Source organism: Falco peregrinus, chromosome 11, assembly GCF_023634155.1.
Source record: "Falco peregrinus isolate bFalPer1 chromosome 11, bFalPer1.pri, whole genome shotgun sequence".
Lineage (NCBI taxonomy): Eukaryota > Metazoa > Chordata > Aves > Falconiformes > Falconidae > Falco > Falco peregrinus.
Window position 1 is genome coordinate 28,182,123 of NC_073731.1, and position 21,809 is coordinate 28,203,931.

The 21,809-nt window shown below is 40.7% G+C and overlaps 1 protein-coding gene across 8 annotated transcripts in view; it reads right to left on the reverse strand.

Annotated features, from left to right (window-relative positions):
• CDC42BPA (CDC42 binding protein kinase alpha) overlaps positions 1–20,517 on the reverse strand; it is a 190,790-nt gene extending 170,273 nt beyond the window's left edge. For 3 of the 8 annotated variants that reach the window (XM_055815946.1, XM_055815945.1, XM_055815941.1), the window contains exons 1-2: positions 19,524–20,512; positions 18,516–18,740 (exon numbers count right to left, since the gene is read on the reverse strand). In XM_055815946.1, coding sequence (XP_055671921.1) covers positions 18,516–18,711 — 196 coding nt within the window. In that variant the 5' untranslated portion in view covers positions 18,712–18,740; positions 19,524–20,512. Of the gene's footprint in view, positions 1–18,515; positions 18,741–19,523 lie in introns of all 8 variants that reach the window. The other 5 variants (XM_055815948.1, XM_055815947.1, XM_055815949.1 and 2 more) reach the window with 4 other exon arrangements.
• Between the last annotated feature and the right edge of the window lie 1,292 nt (positions 20,518–21,809).

Consider the following 21,809-nt stretch of genomic DNA (forward strand, 5'->3'; position numbering starts at 1 on the left):
GAAAAAAAAATATTTTGGACTATGGCTTTAGAATTACCTTTCGATGTTCAAAGATACAGCAGCATCAGCTGCAACATGTTGATAATGCAAACTGACAGGCACGCTAAGCAAAAGCTGAACTATGCTCTCCTAAAGGTTGAGAGAAGTACATGACAGAAAGCCTCTAATTTAGGCTCTTCCTGGAAGCCTTTAAATACATTTACACGCTGTCACTGAAACTACAGTAATTTTAAACATGCGTTCTAAAATGCGCTTCCCTAACACTGACTATCTTAAGCACAGTACACCCCCTCCTTAGCTATCTACAAAACATAGTGACACTGAATCTAAGCCAAACAAAACTTGTCACCCCTTCTTTTACATAGATTTCTCCCTTTCTTCATCTATCAGCAGCTCCATCACACCTCATTTTAATTCAGAAAATTGTACTCATCTCTTCCAAAACAGAAGTTGTTTTCAAAAACTATATGCACTAGGTTCAGAGAAACTGGCTGTCCTGATCAACTACAGCTGCAACAATAGAGTAAATATATATGATTTCCATACATACCTTACAATGCACAATTTACAAAGTGAGTATTCTGTTCAAAACAAAACGGAAAGACAATTCACTGGAACAAAACTGTGATGGGACAAAGAACGGTCAAAGAAAAGAAAAAGAGAGAAATAAGGGCTAAGATATCAATGCTGAAGTCTGGGATGGGGACAAACTAGAGAGCATGGACATACAAATAACAACAGTCTACCACCTTTCCAATGCTCAGATAAGATATATTCAGGTGCTTCCTGAAAACAGTACATCTTATTTATTCACATCAAGACTTGTGAATTCTCACAGAACTTGTTACATGCACTCTTTTATAGTAGGATTCTAAATACTTTACCTCTCAAAATAACCTTCCAAAAAGCCAGAGATATTACCACCTTTACGACAAAGGGAATTGGGACATAATAGATTCAGGGGGAAAGCAGTCACCCAATATTAACAAATAATTTTTGAATTCCATATAAGAACTTTTTAGAGCACATAGTATTATACAGAGCTTTACAGTTTAAAGCAGAGCTCCAACTGAATTCAGTGACAGCTGGGAGTTCTCAGTAACTCTTCACATCAAACCACAGGAAGTCAACTAACTGATCCACATGGTGATGAATGCATAATTACTGAATGCACAGCTACTGACTGCATACAAAATAAGTGGTTAATATCCAGCATCATGTAAAAAAAACAACCCTCTATAGCAGTCAGCAAGAGAATCAAATTCTCCATAGCATCATTCAATTCCCCCATAAAAAAAAATACCTCCTTTTCTGCAAACCACAATTTTATTCACTACCTAACTACTAACTTTGACAGCTTACTCCCCAACAAAATCCCAGAGCCCCTATCCTAAGGAATAGAGGGGGTGGGGGTGGAGGGTGGCACAGGAAGAACACCACGATCACACAGCTACAGGCAAAGATAGGACACACAAACATAGATTATTAATCTGCCAGTTTGTGTTTATATAATTTTTATTTTTTTCTTTCAGTATTTCTATCATAGATACATACCAGTAACAAAATTAATTTTCAGGAATTTACTGTATTCAAGTCATTTAGTAATCTCTTAAATAACAACAAAACTTTCACTCAAAACCCACTTACATAACATTCAGGATACATCTACAGGAAAATGATCTTCAAGTTGCTCCTAAACTCAATTTTTACCAGTCCTCTGAAGCAGACACTCTCAGGCCTGACACCTGGCAGAGCCCCTGGAAGGTGCGGCAAACATCTCTCCTCTACTCTGCAGCATGCTTAAACCTCACCATGTGTCAGGGGATCTGCAGAGACTGGCTGCCTCCAGCTTCTTCCTCCTGAATTCTGATACTTCGTATTCTATGCTTAAGTGCCCGTAAGTAGAGAAAAGTATAGAAAGGCATGTCATTAACCTGCAAAGCAATTTCCAGAAAGACTCCCCATTTCAATCCAGAATGCATCTTACCTTCCCATTTGAGAAGAACGTACTACATGGGCTATTTTGGCTAAAGCTATAAATGATACATTTTCTTTCTTTCAGACTAGGAGGAATTCCCTGACCTTCAATGCAAAACCAGAATCGGCTCGAGCTTTCATGCAGCCAAATTACTTCATAACACCTACATTGCTGTTCCTCACTCAGTTCTTGCACCATTAGCATCCGGTGCTGTATTTCTGGAAAAAGAGATAATTAAAAATCTCCTGGCCACTCAACAAGGTACACCTACACAATACACCTTCTTCAACTTCTTAAGCTTTTTGCTGCTATCACTGATACATTTCACCCAACATTCAGTTCACTGCCCTCAGGTATGCAGATGTCAAGCTATGGAGCTGAGCTGTAAATCTTTATCACTGGAACAACAATGAAGAGGCTGGGCAAAAAATGTTCAATATCCAGTGAGTGTGGAAAGATTCTATTTCCACAAGTGCTTTCAAAACATAACTTGACATAAAAAAAAACAAAAAACAAACAAAAAAGAAAATAAAAGTAACATAGTCATGATCTAGGCCTTGCATTTCCAAATGGCAGGGAGGACCAGCTCCTGGTTTTATTACAGGCTGCCTGAGATTCAGTCATTTGCCAGGTAGTGGGGGCACGCTTTCACGCATAACACAAATCCCCCAAATTCAGGAGAAACTGTATCCCTGGCCAAACAGCTCAAAGACAATCCTTGTATACTGTTCAAGTCATACTCAATGCACAACACACTTGGAGTAATTCTGAGAATTAGGCAAGAGAGATTTGGTCCTACTTGTCCTGTCACCAATTTGAAACCACTCTAATGCAAGGTACATACACTGGGGGAACAGAGGCTTTGGGCTTCATGTTTAGTTCACATCAAAGTGCTAAGGTTTAAGAATGGGTTGTAATTCTCAACAAACATGGAAAGGTGGTTCTGAACCACCATTATTGGTTCTGCACTTGTGCAGAAGAGGGCAGTGCCCCAAACACAACGAGAAGGCCAGTGCTCTGCAATACCACTGAAATGTCAACAGATCAAATTCTCTTTTCACAGTAAGGTTTCCTTCCTGAGCTATCAGGCATGAAACAAAAAGAAAAGAAAAATTATCACATTGACTTCTTGTGATTGTCCTTCTCTTAACACTGTGAACAACATCAAAAGAAAATACTAATGGATTACTCCAAGTATTTCAGTTCTGAATCCTAACTACTCTTCTCAACTAATCAGCCCCAAAATGAGGTACATTATGCAATTAATGAAGTCACAAGAGAGAAACATGCTTCTTTTTTCCAGTGCAACCATCTGCAGTAACATTTCTGAGGAATTAAATCAACGCACAGGAAAAGTATTACTGTGCTTGGTGCATAAAAGTACCTTAAAACCTTAAAATACCTTAAAACAAAGATTATTTTGACTGTGCTAACAAAGCCTAGGAGATTCTTGAGCATGGCAATTCAGTCTCAGCTACCAGCTAAAGGCACAAGAAGCAAGAGGGAAAAAGCATTCAAAGTGATGAGTAAAGGAATTACCCTCTATTTAATCTGCAGTTCACCTACTAGAGTACTGAGCTCACAGAATGGAAGGGACTTACTATATTAGTATTACATAAAAGAAAGCTTCCCCTGTCACATGAAATTGTGAAGAGAAGGGGGAAAGGATGCAAGAACCTCCAGAACATTAAGTTCTTCTGTGCAAGTTGGGATTTAGGTCAAGAAATGAGCAAGTCATCAGCTCTGTACTCTTCCTTGGTATACTTCAGAGAAACAGACACATTCATCAGCAGAAAATACAAAGAATAAAAACATTGAGCAGGATATGGGATAACTGCATTATTTACAAGCAGGAAAACCACAAACGAGCTATTGAAGCTCTCCAGAACAAACACTGATACGGGATCTGGTTTTGCACTAACTTGCACTTCACTCAGATGTTACTGTACCATACTAAAAAAAAAAAAAATAAAAAATTTAAAACCCACTACTGTTCTGACAGCCCTTGATTTTATACAGGTGTGAATGACTGTCCATTACTTCAGATGTCACGTGGTCAGGAAGTCCAATGGAAGTCCAATGTTTTGGGGTTCCCCCCCCCCCCAAGAAAGCTCACTTTAAACAATCAAAGAATACATTAAAAGTTACTCTTTATCCATCTGCTAATGAAGCCAAGACTGGATTAAAACCCTAAATTCCACTCACTACAGACAAGCAAGAAAACAAATTCATTTTAGTAAGCCAATCACCTCAGAGCACCAATTCATTCGTGACCTTCCACACCTGACTGTAAAAGAAAGGCAGCAAGTTTCTCAAGTCCTACTGTAACAAATCAAGAATGAGAACCCTAAATAACTGTCAATTTACAAATATTACATGTGCAACTGTAAAGCAGAGGAACAGCTGTTCCTTCCCCCATTCAGAAAGTATGCACAAGGGCTGGCTATGGCAGTAGGCCATGGAAGGCAAATTCCAACCCTTGCCATATTTTCACTGAAGAACTCAGAGAAACTGAATCCCTGATCTGATTCCTCAGTTCCAGGTATATCATAAATAACTACCTCAGGACACTTCAAGAACTTTTGCCATTTAAATCTGGCAAAGCAAAAAGGCAAGTTACAGCGATTTGTACAAAATGTTTCTGCACAAAACAGGAAGTAAATGCAAATTACAATGAGACAGTGAAATCACTCGGAAATATCCTTATTAAACAAACTCTCCCATAAATAGTGATAACTTCCAATGCAAAGCATTCTGTATTATATAAACTACACTGTGCCTGGGAGATAGTTGCTATCTGCAAAGTACTATCTCATGAATAGTTCTTGAATTTTTCTTTTCCAATAATATTTTAAGAAGAAAAATTCAGCATTTCTCTTCTGGCATGTCATGACTAAGTTGCTGTAAAAACAGACTAACTAACCAACCAACTTCAGGGCACCCTACAGAATGTGTTCAAAAGTCCTTAGGCACCAAACACCAAATCAAAATGAACTAAAAATGTAGCACATCCATTCTTAGTGGAAAGTTGAGTTTTATATAGCACAGTTGCTTTAAAATCAATTCCTTGCAAGCATGCAGTGGGAACAGGCATGAAGCAGATACTCAGGAGGACCAGGCAGGGAAAAAAAAAAAAAAAAGGAAGGGTGGAAGGGTAGGTAGGGGGAATTTCCTGATCCACAGATATAACCGTACTGTGAAATTGCCTACCTATACTGTCTTTTAAACCTCAGCTGAGGACTAAATACTAAGTTTTAAGAGGACTTGCCTCAACCCTCAATTGAAACCTTTTTGAGCAGTATCTACGCACATACAGCTTTCCAGGAGATAATTTCCAGAGTTAGCTGGAGATTATAATCAAGAATTTCTGGTTATCTCTCTTGACATCGTATCTGACTTCCTGAAAGCATACAAAGTTTTATGGGAAAAGTTTCTGGTGTAGCAATGTTATATACAAATATCCTTTCTCCTCTCTGAACTGAATTTTGCAGCCTAACAGTTGCTTGCTCCAACATCACCCCCACCAGTATTCCCCAAAGTCCACACAAGCTAAGCAAACCCTACATGCAGCTGGAGTCAGTGCAGTTCTATTTCATAAATAGTAAGTATGAGACAAAATTTAAATGTACACATTACATTTTATATAAAATATTTAGACACTCAGGGAAAACTTTTCTGAAATACCAGTGGCATGCACATACTTTGTGACGCTGTGGGAAAGATTTTGGGAAGGTGAGGAACAAACTGCTGTATGAGTTAAAAGAAGCTTAATTTTTTATGGAGGTCCAAGTTCACATACATAAACAGTTGCTCAAAACACAATTCTGGCAAGCATCCACCAGACCACTGCAGAAAAGAGCACTTCCCTTATGAGAAATAAAACAATTGCCACTGCTCCAAACTGCACAATGCTAAAGTTACAGGAGGGGGAGGAAAGGGCATCACAGCAACAAGATCACAGGAATATGATTCTAAGCTTTCTCCTGTAACGACATCAAGAAAAAGAGCACCCTAACAGTACACTGAAAATTTAAGCAAATAAATAAAGCATTTAAACACACAGAAGTTACAAGCCACCCACACCTTCAGGAATTTCCAGAGCCAACATTTCAAAAACTTTGAGGGGAAAAAAAAAAAATTGGAAGACACAAACACATAAATCTGGACCCTAGAAACTGCTTTTCCACGGAATTTTTTAAGGGCCTTTAACAAACCACAGCTCTGCCTCTGTTTCTTTGCAGAGATATTTAAGATGCTAATGACTGACTTTTCTCAAACCAATTTTCAAGGCAATATACACAGGTGCCCAGTATCATCGCAAATTACTTTCTCACCAGGAATCATACTACTGGAAGAAAAAAAACCCCCCACACTTACAATCCTCCTAACTTGGAAACAAACACGCATTTTGAAACTATACTTGAAAAAAATTAAGCAAAATAAAGAAAATATTCTCTTGGGCATCTAGAAAAAGCTACAGTACTTGAACGCTTGTTTTAAATGCATAACCAGTTAATGCCCTCAGGAAAGTGGCTTGGCTTTCTTTAAAAGCTCAGCAGCAAATATTAACTTTAATACCACACAGGTACCAGTGAATTAACGTCACACTTCTCTCCATTAAATGAGAGCAGGATTTGGCTTACAGATGCTTTCTTCTTCCTACCAGACAGACATCAAAGTTTTGACTTAACAGGTATGAGCCAATGCCTACCACCTAAAGTCTAGATAGGTTTATTGTAAATAAAAACAACAAACCAAACCACCAAAAATGTGTTTTCCTACACATATAATCTGTATCTATGTATACACACAGAGTCTTCTGCATATAGCATCTGAATTTCTATTTAATAATTTTATACACCTTCAAAGATTGACAGTCCTCCTTCCTAAAGATCCATTGATGAATCCATCCCTATTTAGAAGTTTAAACCTTCTGAAGTCTTGACACATCACCTATGCCTGGGAAATACGACTTTCACCAGAGAGCCTGTTTATCTCACAAAGAAAAAAGCAGCAGGGAAAAATAGTACCTAAGTCCTGAAGTGCCAGGCATAGAAGAATATGGTATGAGATGGTCACTAAGGCACAGAGAAAAAAAAGAATCTGGGTTTATTTGTAGAGTCCTAGGTTGAAATTGTGAGGCTCAAATGTTGGCAAGTAGAACACTTACAGACTTCACATATTTCTGTCTTATCTGAATACTCCAAGCAACAAAGGACATCAGATATTACACAATGCAGAAATGCTAGGCTGCTTTTATAAACACACACACAAAGGACCCCAAACCCCTGTGATAGGTGTTTATGCTTAACTCAAACGTGCAGCTTGACATGCTTGACCTGTTTTTTCTTGAAGCTAATGAAAATTCTGCCACAAGCTTTTACGGGGATGGTGGTGGGGTTGTTATTGAAAACAATGATGGGCATACCAAGAAGAAATCCTTGCAGCTTTGCCAAAATTATTTAATTTACTATCTTCCACCTCCTGCAAGTTTCCTCTGCCGCTTCCCATAGGAAATGGTTTTGCACCCTTGATGCTGGAACAGTGTTAAGAATGACCTTCACACCCTGTCCCTGTAAGAACGTATGATTTCACATGCCAGAGAGGGGGGAAATACAGAAAGAACTGGAGAAGGTGTGCCTGAAAGAAAATGAAAATCTAAAGTAAAAGCAAAACCAAATGGTAGCCTAACATTAGCAAAAGCGCCATGAAAATCTAGCAAAGTTTTCTTTGTTGCTCTAGAATCAGTGGGTAACATCAAAATGACTATTTTACCAGAGAAAATATTTGCCCCAAACAAGTGAATTAATTTGATCTAATCAGATCTGACAGTGACTTATTCTAATAGTTTCCTTAAACTGGAAAAGAAAAAGAAAAAAGGTAACAAGAAATAAAAAAAAATCCCCAAAAGATGGAACCCCTCTCTGAAATGAAAGGCACAAGGCAAGAAACTGTTGCTCTTTTTAAGAAAGAATTAACAATTGCCTAACTCCTACGGTGTAAAATTTAATTTTGCTGAACATGAGCAGTCATCACTAAGAATTGTCAATTACCATTGTACTTGTTAATTGGGGGGATCACAAGATCACATTGAACAAAATTATACAAGTTTTAAATAATCATGTGACAGTTCAATGTCATTGAAAGGTTCTAGTGCCACAAATTCAGCACATTTTATAACTGCATGTATTGAGGCTCTAGAAACCAGCTGACACACAGCAACAGACCATATAGATTTTGGGGTGTTTAAGAAGCTTTTGTAATTATAACTATAATAATATACATGGTTAAATACATTTACTGACAACATAAACTACATGATGAAGATAAAGCAATAAACCTTGAGACTGGATTGTTTCCTTATGAAGAAAAGTTAATGATGAAATTAAAGCAAATTTTTAGTATTAACATCAAGAATTTCTTGGAAGAGATTCTCTTCTATTGGTAGTGCCAAGGATCACAAGGTGAATGTAATATTGTCAGTAAATTATACTAATTCAATTAAATAATCTTAGTTTTGAAGAAAAGCAATGTAAAAATTCAAGAAGAGTTTAGCTAGACAGCGAATCAGCTGCTCCTTGCTCCTGCTGCACTCTTCCACCTGGTTAAAGCACTAGGCTACAACCAATAAAATCAGATGACATCTCTGTCAAGTCACCCAGGAAGAGGCTTTACAGGTGTTAACATGAGCTCAGGCAGCATACACTCAATGGCGTATTTGTACGGATACTCACTGAAGTAGCTAAGAAACTATGTCACCAGAAGCAACTGGTTCCAAGATCATCTCTCAAGTCAAAGTGTAACTCGAGGATCAAGTTAACCAAGAAATACCAAGTTAACAAAATAATACACACCAGCTGTGGTAATACGCATCGTATACCATTTTCTCTTAGCAACCTTAACTCTATTTAGAGTTTTCTTTTTGAGAGTCTAAATTATCAACAGTGGGAGACATTAAGTTATTCCGTTACTTTCAGAAAAATAAGTAACACAAGCAAGTATAAAGGAAACAAAAAAGCCAGCCTACTAAATACTTGGATCCAGAAAAACCAATTTGCCAAGTTTATTTCAAGAGTTAAATTATGACTTTTGCAAAGATACCTAAGTTTAGAAATACATCTTTCCTTAGTCAAAAGTGGTTGCCAGCTATGAAAGTAAAAATAGTCAATATTAGGGATGGAATGACACAACAAAATAAGGCATCTTAGGACAGGAACAGCACAGCTAAATGATAATTATTTTCTCTGCAAATTTATATTTGCATAGGAAGTGGCTTCTATAACTTCCCTTTAACTTACCAGATCACAGCAAAAACAAGTCTCTTTTCTGTCAGTCCCTACCAAAATTATAAAGGGATCCTTTTAAATTATCAAAAAAATAGAACAAAGTGAAGTGTTCTCTAAAAGTTGGGGGAAATAGAACAAAACTACTCCAAGTGTGTTAACATAAGAATCCTTGTCTTTCAGTTACAAAATATACAAGGTAAACTGTTTAAAGGACACTAAGCAACACTATGCCAAATACCCCGAAATACACAAATACAACAGCACTTTCTTCTTCCAAGGAATTGTCATCATCAAAATCAGACAGCTATTTTGAAGACCCCTACTCATAATTAGAAATTTTCTCATTCCAAGAAAAAAAAAAAGTTTTGTCAATTGTTAAGGAAACAAAAAGGTTCACAGAATTTCTACACCAAATATCTATCAGAAAAAGCTGGTAATGTCAAAACTTGTTTCAAAATTGTAGCTTCCTTGCATGTTAGAGGGAATCTGAAATGCAGCCTCTAAGCTTGGAGCACAGGCGCTACAGTAGGTGAAGCCACTGAAGTCTGGCCGGTCACACTCCTAGCCCCCTCCTTTTGTACAAACACCAGAACAATCTCTTCACACCACCAGATCAACAGATTTCAACACGTTTTTGCAGGGTTAGTTTTTGACTAGGTATGTCCCTCTACCCACGTAAGTACCAGCAAAATGGAGAACACTGGATTTAGCCAGCCTTAAGACACCATCAAGTCAGCTCCCACACAAGATAAAACCAGTGAGTTATAATTAAAATTCCAGCTTCTGTTTCCTCCTCCTGTTGTTACTGTGTGTCCTGCAAAACATTCAAATACAGTGCTTTATCTACAAAAGGCAGCATGGCAAAGGTGAAAGAGCTTTAATGAACAAGAGCAGGAAATACCTTGTGACTATGGTGTCCCTGCAGCATGAACGACATTTGCTTAAACTACTTTGCAGTCCCGTAACAAAAATTGTTGCCACCATCCCCATCACTTCTTTATTTCAGTCTTAGGTATTAAAATGATGAAGCTATACTCTCACACCTCTTATCTGGACTACAAATGTAAAACAGATCACAACTTCTTACTCACAGCCAGAACAAACAGCCCAAGGCCCCAGCTCTGTAAGAGCTTACAAGTAGAAATGATTCATGTTAGTAAATCAACCGATACGTACTGGATCTAATAAGAAATATATAGGGTGTTTACAGAAAATGCTGTGTGGGTGCACCTGTAGGTATATCCTGCGTCTATTTCTCACAGAGGTAACAACTTTCTGTTACCATTCTCCACACACAATCTCCATATTACAAATCTGACCAACAAAATGATGAAAGCCTGGGGATGACTGGGGAGAAACAAAGGAAAAAAGACAATCCAAATCTAGAAACCCAAGATTTTGGCCATGGGAAGATCAGTCTGACACACGGATATCCACATCATATTAGAGAGACAAACTGAGAACCTGCTCGGATGAAAAGCAACGGAATGGAAGCAGGGAAGATGAGGAGGAGGCCTCAGCTTAGACGGGTAAGTACAATTAAATTTGATTTGGAACAGCATTACCTGTGAAAAACACACAGAAAGGAAAGGAGGAAGAACTCAGAAGTGGAGACCTGTGGGTCCTTTACCGCAGGTGGACACGTCACAAGCAAGGTGGTCACACAAGCCTAAAATAAGGTAGGATTTTAAGATTAAAAGGATGAGACAAGGACAACAGTGTGAGGGAATACTTTAAAAAAAAAAAAATAGATATTTTACACAAAAAAAATGCTCATGTACCCTCCACTCTGAGGACAAAGTACTTCCATGCTCCCAAGTTGGGACAACAGAGTCCTCCAATCTCAGACTTCTGAGACTGAAAAGAAATAGACCAAAAATGCAAAGTGTTGCTGGCCTAATCCCACAGTGTTTGAAGGAAATGTAATCACTGTTACTAACATCTATGAATGCTTTTTCTCTCCCCTTTGGAATGCCACTCTAAATTCACCATACCTACTGCTGAACAAAATACAATTAAAAGGTTGGGGTTTTTCCCTCTCAAAACGGCCTACAAAATATTACAGTTCATAACATCTACAAGCTTCAGATCAAAATCTTTCCAAAAAGATGCAGACAGAAGGTGCACTAAGAAGCTGATCCCTAAGAATAAAAGAAACCTACAACACTTGTAACAAAACTAATTTAAATCAAACTGGAAGTCTAGATATGGATAAGGAAGAATTATGAAAAACAAGGTCTTAGGAGTCTAGATATACCTCATGGGGATTTTATCCATGGTGACCACTAGTAAACCCAATTAGGCTGTATTACCAGAAATAAAGCAAACTGACCCATCTGAATAGAAGATTTTTACAGTTGTTATTAAGCCTAATGTCATGTTTAAACTATTTGAAATAAAAATCTTGTAGTTAACAAAAGATTGCACATGACTGACCTAAATCACTTGCATTTTTTTAAAGATTTTAGTCCACATTAGTGGCATTCCCAAGCTTAATGAGGATTTTAGAAAAATAATGTGTTGAGATAAGTTAGGCCAGAGTAGAACACAATATTCTAGTTGTTCAGCCAGAAATAAAAAATCAAATTGAACAAGTATAAATGCTTATGGAAGGAACGCCTGCTTCGCCAAAAGATGAAACTTAAAAGAGTCTAGGAGCTGGCCTTCTCTTTTAATTCTGTCTCAGTTATCCACTGTACCTTTTTTAGTCAGGTTTTACAGCATGGCAACAGGATCTAACTGCTTCTGGAATTTTTCCGTGCAAATGGAGATGGCAAATTTTTTAGAGTATAAAAGTAGTTAGAGATGCTATGAATGAGTTAATACTTTGCAAAGACGTATCCAGGATAATTTACAGCATCCACTTTCTAAAAGAAATATGGAAAAATTAATTTCCAGAATAGTAGCCTGCATCCACTTTGTATCTGGAAATTCTGTATCTGCAATTTGCAAGAAAACTGCAGAACACCACTGACATTTGACTACCCAGCCACAGGTATGACTAAGAAGTGAAATAACTTTTATTTGCTGTCGCTATTCAGAATTCAAGCACTCATCTACTGGCATAATTTAGAGCTTCAAAAATGAAGGTAGTTTCTCTCGATCTCTGGGGGAAAAAAAAAATAATTTTATTTTTTTTTTTTGTAACAAAGTATTACAGTATATTGGGCCAAGTAAGCTCACCGCTCTTACAGCACAATATTCTTCTTTCAGTCACCTGTGAACTGGTAATATGCTACAGGTTACAAAAGAGTACGTCAGTAAAGTTCAGGAGAGAAGGGCCAAAAGATAAGGAAGGAGTTTGATCTGGTACACACACGCACAGCATCATATGCTATGCAGAGGTTAAAAATTCAAACACACCTTCAGCAGTACATCTTACAGTTATGAACATCCCACAAAAACTATTGGATTAACCCTTTAACATGAAATGTCTTAGTAACAGGGAATTTATTGTGTTGTCATGAGGTTTATAATGCCCACTGAGCAGACTAACTCATATAATTGTATTTCTCCATTTGTCCCCATTAGACCAAAGCATGCTAGGAATTTCTATACAGAATAAAGGCATTCCCAAAATTCCTGAAAATGAAGTATTAGTTAGCTTTCTATCAAAGCCATACTCCTTTGCAATAAAAAGGACATAACTGACAGAAGTCAGTCAACCTAAATACACAAGCCCCAAAGCTTGTCAGGCAGCCTCTGAATACCTTCAAATTTCCCCAGCCCATAAGAATAAAAACAACCAAAAAGAACACACTTTTAAAAAAAAATCTTAGTTTAAAGTAAAAATAAGCTTAAAAAACTTGGTGTACTTAAATGTGTTAAGAAACAAACATATTACAGTGGGTTAATGCCTTGCTCTACTGGAAACTGGCTTTAACCCTATTGCAAAACAAGTAGAATTAACTGGATGGTCTTACAGTTCATTTGATCGCATCATAACTGTTGATAAACTTAATTAGTTTCCCCTATTCAAAACAAGAATCAAAACTGAAATAAATGTGGAAAAGGTCAGAACTCAAAAGATACAGAGATTAAACACAGAGCTATCAAGGAGTAAGGTCTACACAGGCAACCGTTCTCCTGGCATATTTTCCTGCAAGTTTTTCCTCCTTCTTCAAGTACTTTGGTATAAAACTGCATCTATAAAACGCTATAAAAGCTGTTTACACAGTATTCTGAAACATGGAGATTTCAAGGTCATTTCTATTTGATAGCATTGAAGAACCTCCTTCTCCCACCCTAATCAATAAAAAGCATTTAATTGTTAGCTGCAGCTATGTAATGGAAGCAGCAGTTTACATAAAAAGCACTAGTGTTACCATAAACAATGACAGAAATTTGTGCATCAAGAATGCCACAATGACTTCTACATAGCTAGATCCCCATACCTCCACATACCTCAGCTGCAGGCAATGAAACAACTCACATTTAAAATTAGGCATATGCTTAGGCACATTAAATGGCCTTGACAAGCGGGATGCTCATTCCTTCCCAAAAAGAATTTAATAACTGGTTTTGGTTATGTCAATCAGACCAAGAGGTGTTCACAGTTTTACAACTGTAAGAAAAAAAACCCCAAAGATAATTCCCAAAATGTCATTTTTAAACAAACAAAAAAATATTTCTAATGTCTTAGTACTAAGCACCAAAGTCTACTTAAAAAAAAAAAAAGGAACACTTAAACAAGTTGAATGCCAAGTCTTTTACTCCTGTCTCTGCTAAGAATAGGACCTAAATGAAGGATTATTGTTTTAAGTCTGTTTTAAATAAAAAAATATAAGCAACTCATAGCTGAAAATGCCTGTGATTTTTTTCATGACCTACAAACAGATGAGTAACACGGAAGATCTGCAGGAGTCTACAGGCCAGGTTTTAGTTTTCTTTTGTCACTCATGTTTAAAAACAAACCCCTCTCGAAAATGAGCATACCATTTTTTCTCAGGAAAAAACATGACAGAGATAACCAGAAAGAAAACACAGAGAACTTCTCCACAACTCAGTCTTAAAAAAATGGTTTTATGGTGACAGAACCATTTTTAATATCCAGAGATGCTGCACATCTGGATGACAGAAGTATGAGACCAATGATGACAATCCAGTCTATGACCATAACAGCACTGCATAAACACCACAACATTTCAGTTCTACTGGAGGTGCAATGAGAAGAATTTATTTCATCTTCCAAAGCCTCCTTTGGTAGAAAAAAAACCACAACATAAAACTCACTAAAGGACAGTTCACATCCTTCCTGCAAGAGAACAGATTCAATCAAGTCCTCATCAAGCTATTGGTAATGCCCTCCATCTTGCTCCCTTCTACCTCTGCACGTTTTGAAGTTTATTCGAGTTTTCCTTCAATGCATCCCAAATAATATTGCTCTAGTTTCTTTTTAAAACCATTTCAAATGGGATCCATTAAGTTTTCCCAGAACAAAAACATCTCTAAAAGATCCTTACTATCACTGTATCTTTCTTCCCTGTTCAGCTTATCACCCTTCATTACCTCCCTCACAGTCTTGTGTCATTGTGGCAACTCATACACATGTAGAAAAGAAAAAGCAAAGTGCTTTGAATTCTCAGTAGGTTTTTCTGGTAAGCTCCAGTTGCTATAGTTAGACAATCCTTTTTCTAAATCACAAATACAACTACCAATAGAGATAAAAATGAAAGCTAGCATCAAATACATAGAACAAGCCAAATCTAAATGTCCCATTTCCTTCCCATCATCTCAAAACATACCCTGATTTAACCTACAGAACTCAAATACAGCAGTTGTTTCCACAGTTTTTTCTGCATATTAAATACCTATGTAACACAAACAACAAAATCAAACCATCTTGCTCACATGTCACAAAACTAGTAACGTATATAGGGAAAGTAATTATGTTTTTACTTTAAGATACACAAAAAAGGATTTGGGAGGTAATGCAGATTCTAAATCACAAAACAATTAACCTGACACTGCAAACTAGTCCAATGTAATTTCAAGCACCTCAAAAAGACTGAAAACCTACAAAAATATAAAACTCGACTTCACATTGCAGAGACCTTAATTTTTCCATTTGCTGAATTAAACTTCCAATACCAAACCAAAACAGGAGATGAACAACCAGTTCAGATGCTCAACTGGTTCACCTTACTTGATTTTTTAAATAAATTATAGATCTAGATAACAAGTTCATAAAATAGTCCTGAAAGATCCAAGGACTCAAACATGAAGCTTCTTAGTTCCCCTAAATATAGCAGCAGTCACATGGCTGTTGCTAAGACCACATTAGCTTTTACATGCTAGAATACTTCCTAAACCTTTCCCCCCAAAATTCAGATTGTGCTATGCATATTCAGTCTTCGATGAAATGTAGAATGTAACATCTCAGACCTAGAACAGCTTTGAAAGAAAAATACACATCCACATACAATCCCCCCAAAATAATCCCACCATAAATCCCCCACTAAACCAAACAGCAGTACCTCAAAACTACGCCGCCAAAAAGCAGGAAAAATTATTTGCTCTTGTGCTCAACAGGAGTCTGTGAGCACCAAACAGCTATTTATTAAGCCTTTTCTTAAAAACAATTCACTATAATCATAAGCCCTTTTGTTTCTTCAAAGAATAATTTTAAAAAGCAGTTTAAGCTTCAGATGATGGAACAGTTCTCAGGGGTAAATCTGCACTTTGCAATTTGTAAATGGACAAGCATACCAGTTCATACCATTTCAAGACCAGTCCCAATAATTTCAGATTGCACTCTTCACAGTAACAAAGCAAATGCGTGGATGCTTGGCATAAAACCACAAAAAGTCTTTCCAAGTCAGCAACTGACACCCCCACCAGCAGATACAACTGGCATCAAGTTTTATTCCACTGATGGGAAAAACAAATTAATACATACTATTTTATACAGTACATTCAAAATGAAGAGTGCTTCACATACAGCAGCTTTCAGAATTCCCTGGTGTAAAATTGGTGGTGTTTTCCCTACTGTTCAAATAGGGAAGCTGGAAAAAAACTGAGCTGAAAGCACTTCAACGTTGAGTCACTGAGGGAGGCAGGGGCAGAGCCTATGATTCCTGCCAGCTTCCACTTCTGCTACTACTCGGCACATCTCCGACTTTAAAACACGTATAACCTTTTTCTAATCGGCCACTTGCATTGTTTCCCCTTTCTGGGAGCAAAATATGCAAGGTCACAATTATATCAAAGAACAGGATACCCTTAGTAACTTCAATGCTCCAGCGCACCAGAGGGTACACTCACCTCTGCAGGAACCTGGTTTTGTCAGCCCCCCTGATCTCAACAGAAATCCCAGGGACAGCTAGTTTCACTAGGAGGGCTGGCTTTCAGGAGGGAAAACTCGTGTTTGCAGGAGAGCCATCATCCACACAGACACTTCCAAAGGCAAGTACTAGAAACTGTTGCTCTTGCATTTCTCCTCACAAACCCTCTTGAAAAAAACTCTCAGGGTAGAAGTCCTGACAGCAGAGCTGGGAACAGACAGAGGACTTGGGCAACTCAGCCCTGAAAATGGGAGCAACTGGTCTTGTCTGAAGCTCAAGAGTCCCACTAAGGCACAGCTGAAGCATGAGAGTGGAAAAGTAGCAGAAAAAATAGGCCAGCAAGAAACCTTATTCCAGCCGTTCCAAAACAGTGTATTATTTCCATCAGCAGCCTGTAAAGTTTATTACAGAAAAATTCAGGTACCGTCAGAGCCTTGTAATGATGCATTTATCCATCAAACAACCACCACTGAACTTACCAGTGACCCAATACGATGGGTCCCAAACACACGGTTTCTCTGATCATATTGATCCAGTTAACTTTATTATTACTATTATTTTTTTTACAGGATATCAGCTGGCTAGATCTGCTGCAGACTACACTAAGTTCCTGCATACAAAACACCCTTGGAGCATCCATATTTTCCCAGCCTCTCACAGCTTCTGTATGCCAGCAACAGTTTTAAAGGGAATATTCTTCAGAAGTACTTTTAATTAATATTTCCTCCTTAGCCAGAATTCATTAAGTATTGCCTGTTCCTTCAGATAACAAGAAAACAAAGACCAATGCAATATGAACAGTACAAGAAACTTAATTACTGAGTCAGATGTCCTTTAGATGTCAGTATGACTACAGTGAGGAGCAGGAAAATAAAACACACACATATCAGCCTCAAGTTGTGAGATCAGTTATCAAAACAATGTCTTTCCTCAGTGACTTCATCATTAAAAGCTCAACCAGCTACTTAATCAAAAGCCAGTTACATGTTTTGAAAATGTGCTGGGTTTTGTTGGTTTTTTTTTAATAAAGGAGGCCTGCTGATGTATTTACTACCAAGCAAAGGTAGTAAATGGTTCTGCATGTAAATGCAGAAGTGCAGCATGACTTTGAAGTTTGAAGGTCAGATACAGTAACTGCTCTCATCAAGGTTCTTATATCAGACTGCATCTTCTGTTTTGCATCTATGTTTAGGAGGGGGAAGAAAACAAATTAAGAAAAAATACAGAGACAACTAGTTCTGTGACAACTTAAGAACTGGAGTGCTACCATTCACCTGTTTTCATTTTAAAATCTGCAAAACCCTATCTTCCCAAAAGGAAGAAAGAAAATGGCAAGGGTGCTAAGGTGAGGGACACACACAATTTCATTCTGCTTTCCAACTTGTTTTCCTCATCAGGAATATCAACCTAATTAAGTCAGCGATGGTTTTATGTTAAAGAAGAGAATGCCATTTTCTCCATTTTCACAGATATTTCAAATCCATGTCGTTTAAGAGAACTGAAGGATTTTGTTGTTGATTGACACCTTTATTTTAAAACAGTATAAATTTGACTGCAGATGCAAATCAAGAGGACTGAGTACTGATCTTCTTTCCAGGCACCAGAGAATTTATCCCTCAACCCTTATATATTCCCAGAAACTTTAGGATTCAAAATCCAATAGCTGGGCCTGAAGGCAAACACATATACCTTGTGTACCAGAGTCTGATCCATGTCAAAAAAGAAGGGGGGGGGGGGGGGGGGGGAGAAAAGAAGAATGTATGTTTTACATGCACACCTCAAAGACAAATAACCAATGTGGATTTCTTTTTAGCACCACCACCACTTTTAAATACAGTAAAACTGATAACACTACCCAGTAAAACACTGAGTTATAAACAATCCCCTCTTATACATAAATAACAGACATCATACCAAGCAGACAGGAACATGGGCGGATGTACACAAAATAAACACATTCAAACTTACCCCACTCTAGATACTCAAGTATGTTCTTCTCTCTTCTCAGAGGGGAATTATTACATTCATCATAAAGGCAGATGAGTATATCCAGCAAGGTTTCCACACTGAAGCATTGCCCATTAGTCTGAGTTGGCCCATCCAAAATAAACTGCTCCAACTGCTTCAAACGCACTTCTCCAGACATGGTTGTTTCAGTTTGCATTGGGGTTTCTTTTTTAATGATTATTATTACTTCGCCAAAAAAAAAAAAAAAAAAAAAACGAAAAAAATAAAACAAGAAAAAATATGTTGAGGGTTTTGTTGTTTAAAAAGACGTCAACAGTATTTTTACCAAGTGTCAAACTGTGGTGGTGCTTAATTTCCAGCCCACCTCGGTGTTCCCAGTCTGCAACTAAACCCTTATGAGTTTCAGACACACACATACAGCGTGTATATCTGTACATACATAATTTTTAAGAAAATAGTTATCCTGAAAAATCCGAAACGTTTTAATACGCTTAATAAGAAGGGAGAGGGGAAAAAAACCCCACAACGTATGGCCACTCCTGATGCTTTAGAAATAACAACTGCACTCAAATTCAACCAAGACTGACTGACACCGATTTCACCGTGCGTGCACAGGCATACACACTTATATATTTAAAAAGGTCTTCTCCTTCATTCCAAATGCAGATCATGCAGCACGATCCTGAGGGGAGCCCCAGCGCATCACTAAAGTCTAACAGCCCCCTCCGGCTCGCACAAGCGTTTCACCGCCCAGAACGGATGGGGAGCTAAAAACACACCTATTTATACATTTATATAGACGAAAGAAAAAGAAAACAGGGCGCGCACCGGCGTGAGGGGGCCGCGCAGCCCCGCCGCCCCCGCTGCCGCCCCCGGCCCGGCGGCCAGCGCCTCCGCGGCCATCGCACCCGCCGTGGGGGTGGGGCGCGGCCCCCCCGGCCGCCCCTCCTCAGGGCGCAGCCACGTCCTGCCCCGGGCAGCCTTTCCCGTCCTCCACCTCCTCCTTACCGAGTCTCCTTTTAAGGCTTCTCAGTGACTGAAAAAAACTAAAGTCTTCATCGTCGCCCCCCTTCTCCTCCGCTGCGCCAAGGGGCGGCGGGCGGGACGCGCGCCCCTACACGCCGGCACGGCCTCGGGGCGGCTGGGAAGCGCTCCGAGCCCTGTCAAATCCTTCCCATGGCTGCGGCGGCGGCTGCTGCGGCGGAGACGGCGCCCTCCTTCTCCTCCGGGTGCGCTCCTGGGGCGGAGGGAAAGCGCCGGCGTCCCCGCTCCGGCCGCACGCTGCGGGCCGGGAGGCCCCGGCGGCGGCGGCTTCACTCCCGGCGGCGAGATGCTCTCCCGGCTTCGCCCCCCCGGGCAAAGGGCATCCTCCCGCGGTGCGTGTGTGTGTGTGTGTGCGTGCGTGAGGCGGCGGGGAGGGGTAACAGCGGCGCCCGGCCTCCCTCCCCTCCGCTTCCGCGCCCTCCTCTCCCCCGCCGCTCCCTCTTTCCCTCCCTCCCTCGGTCACACGCAGCGGCAGGAGCAGCCGCCGCCGCCGCCGAGCTCGCAGCAGCCCAACATGGCGGCCGCGGCGGGGGGGAGCAGCCGCCGAGCGCCGCCGCAGCGCGGGGAGCCGAGCCCGGGGCCGCCGCTACTGATGGGATTGAGGGGAGGAGGGGGGTGCTGCAGCAGGGAATGCAGGGATACGGGCGGACCGGGCGGAGGGAAGGGAGGGCGGGAGAGGAGAGGCCGCCGCGCAACGCCCCGCGGGCTGCGGCTGCCCCGAGCCGACCCACCCGCCAGGCCGGGGGTCCCTCCGGGGCCTTCCCCCCCCGCTGAAGGGAGCCGCCTCCCCGCCTCGGCCCGCCGCCGGCCGCCCCCGGCCCGTCTCCCAGGCAATTACTCCTTTCATTAAAAATCACAGCCTCACTAAGGGCGGGAGGAGCAGGACCCTGTCCGCTGTTTCCTTCCCCCGGTTCTCTCCGCCGAGCCTTTCAGCCCCGAGCTCCAGGTGCGAACGCAGACCCCGCCGCCTCACGCTTCGACGACTGAAAACGTGACAGAAAACGGGGCAGCTGATGGCGGGTGCAGCCCGCCCGGCCCGCGAGGTGCAGCCCGCCGCGCCGCCCCGGCAACAGGCGGCCGGAGCCGCGCCGAAACGGGGCCGTTGCGAGGGGCGGGGAATGGCCGCAGCCCCTCCAGCACTCCCCTAGAGAGGTGTGAGGGCTGCGACATGCTCGGGCTGCTGTGCGGGATTAAATGTTCCCTGTAACCCAGCCGTAAACCGGCTGTCCTCTCTGCGAGGTGCGGTGGAAGGGGAGGAAGGCCGCCGGGGAAGTTCAGCGTTTGCCAAAAGCCCGCCAAGTCCTGTGTCTGCCGGGGTTCTGTGGGAGAACCAGCCCGGGCGCCTAATTCCTCAGTTTGATAACCAGCAGAAGACCCTCAGCTGGGTTTTGCCCTAACAAGTATCTATAGAATACTTCTTTTTTTCAACAGCCCTTTTTACCAGCAGCTATAAAACAACAGTTTTCTATACCCATGAAGATAAAATAATACAATGAAAAGTCCCGTGTGTTTGCTCAGAGTCGCTCAACTACATACAAAGTCACTGGTGTGAAGCTGGAGAGGACATTGGCTCCTGCCATGTGCGAGTGAAAAGGTGGAGCAGGCGGGATGCAGGGCTGGGAAGAGTCTGCTTTCTGTTGTTGAGCCTGGGAAGCGGATCCATCAGCTTAGGCAATGGCCTTTCGAACAAAGAAACTCTCCACCAGCTCTTGGTGAATGAAGAAACATACAGAGAATTTAATTCTAAATTCTTTTTACACAGAAACCCCCCCAAGGAATATTGCTAGGAACTACTAAAAGTGTAAGTGAGCTTGCGATGGGTAGAAGATAGGATTAAGATGGGGACCAGGAAAGGGTTCCCTTCCCATGCTGGGGTACGCTTTTGGTATGACAGGAGCCCTGTGCAAGCGTCTGGGGCGCTGCTGGTCCTTCTCTGCTGAAGGTTTCACTGAACAAGTTGCTGCAGTGCCTCCATGGTAGGAGCCCGCTCCGGAGCTGTGGCACACAGGCGGTTTTACAGCGAGAGTAAGGTATTTCCTGCTGGCTCTCCGCTCAACTTGGGGAAATCGGGATTGAAGCTGGGGGTGGGGGATGCCTGATGACAGCAATAAAAAGAAATTGCTATTGCCGGGGTAGGTGGACCAGATCAGATAGCACTTCCTATAGGGGCTGGAGACATATCGTCCTGAACGTACATTAACTATTAATAGCATTGCAGAGGGAAGAGGGAGAAGACAAAGAGTTAAAGGG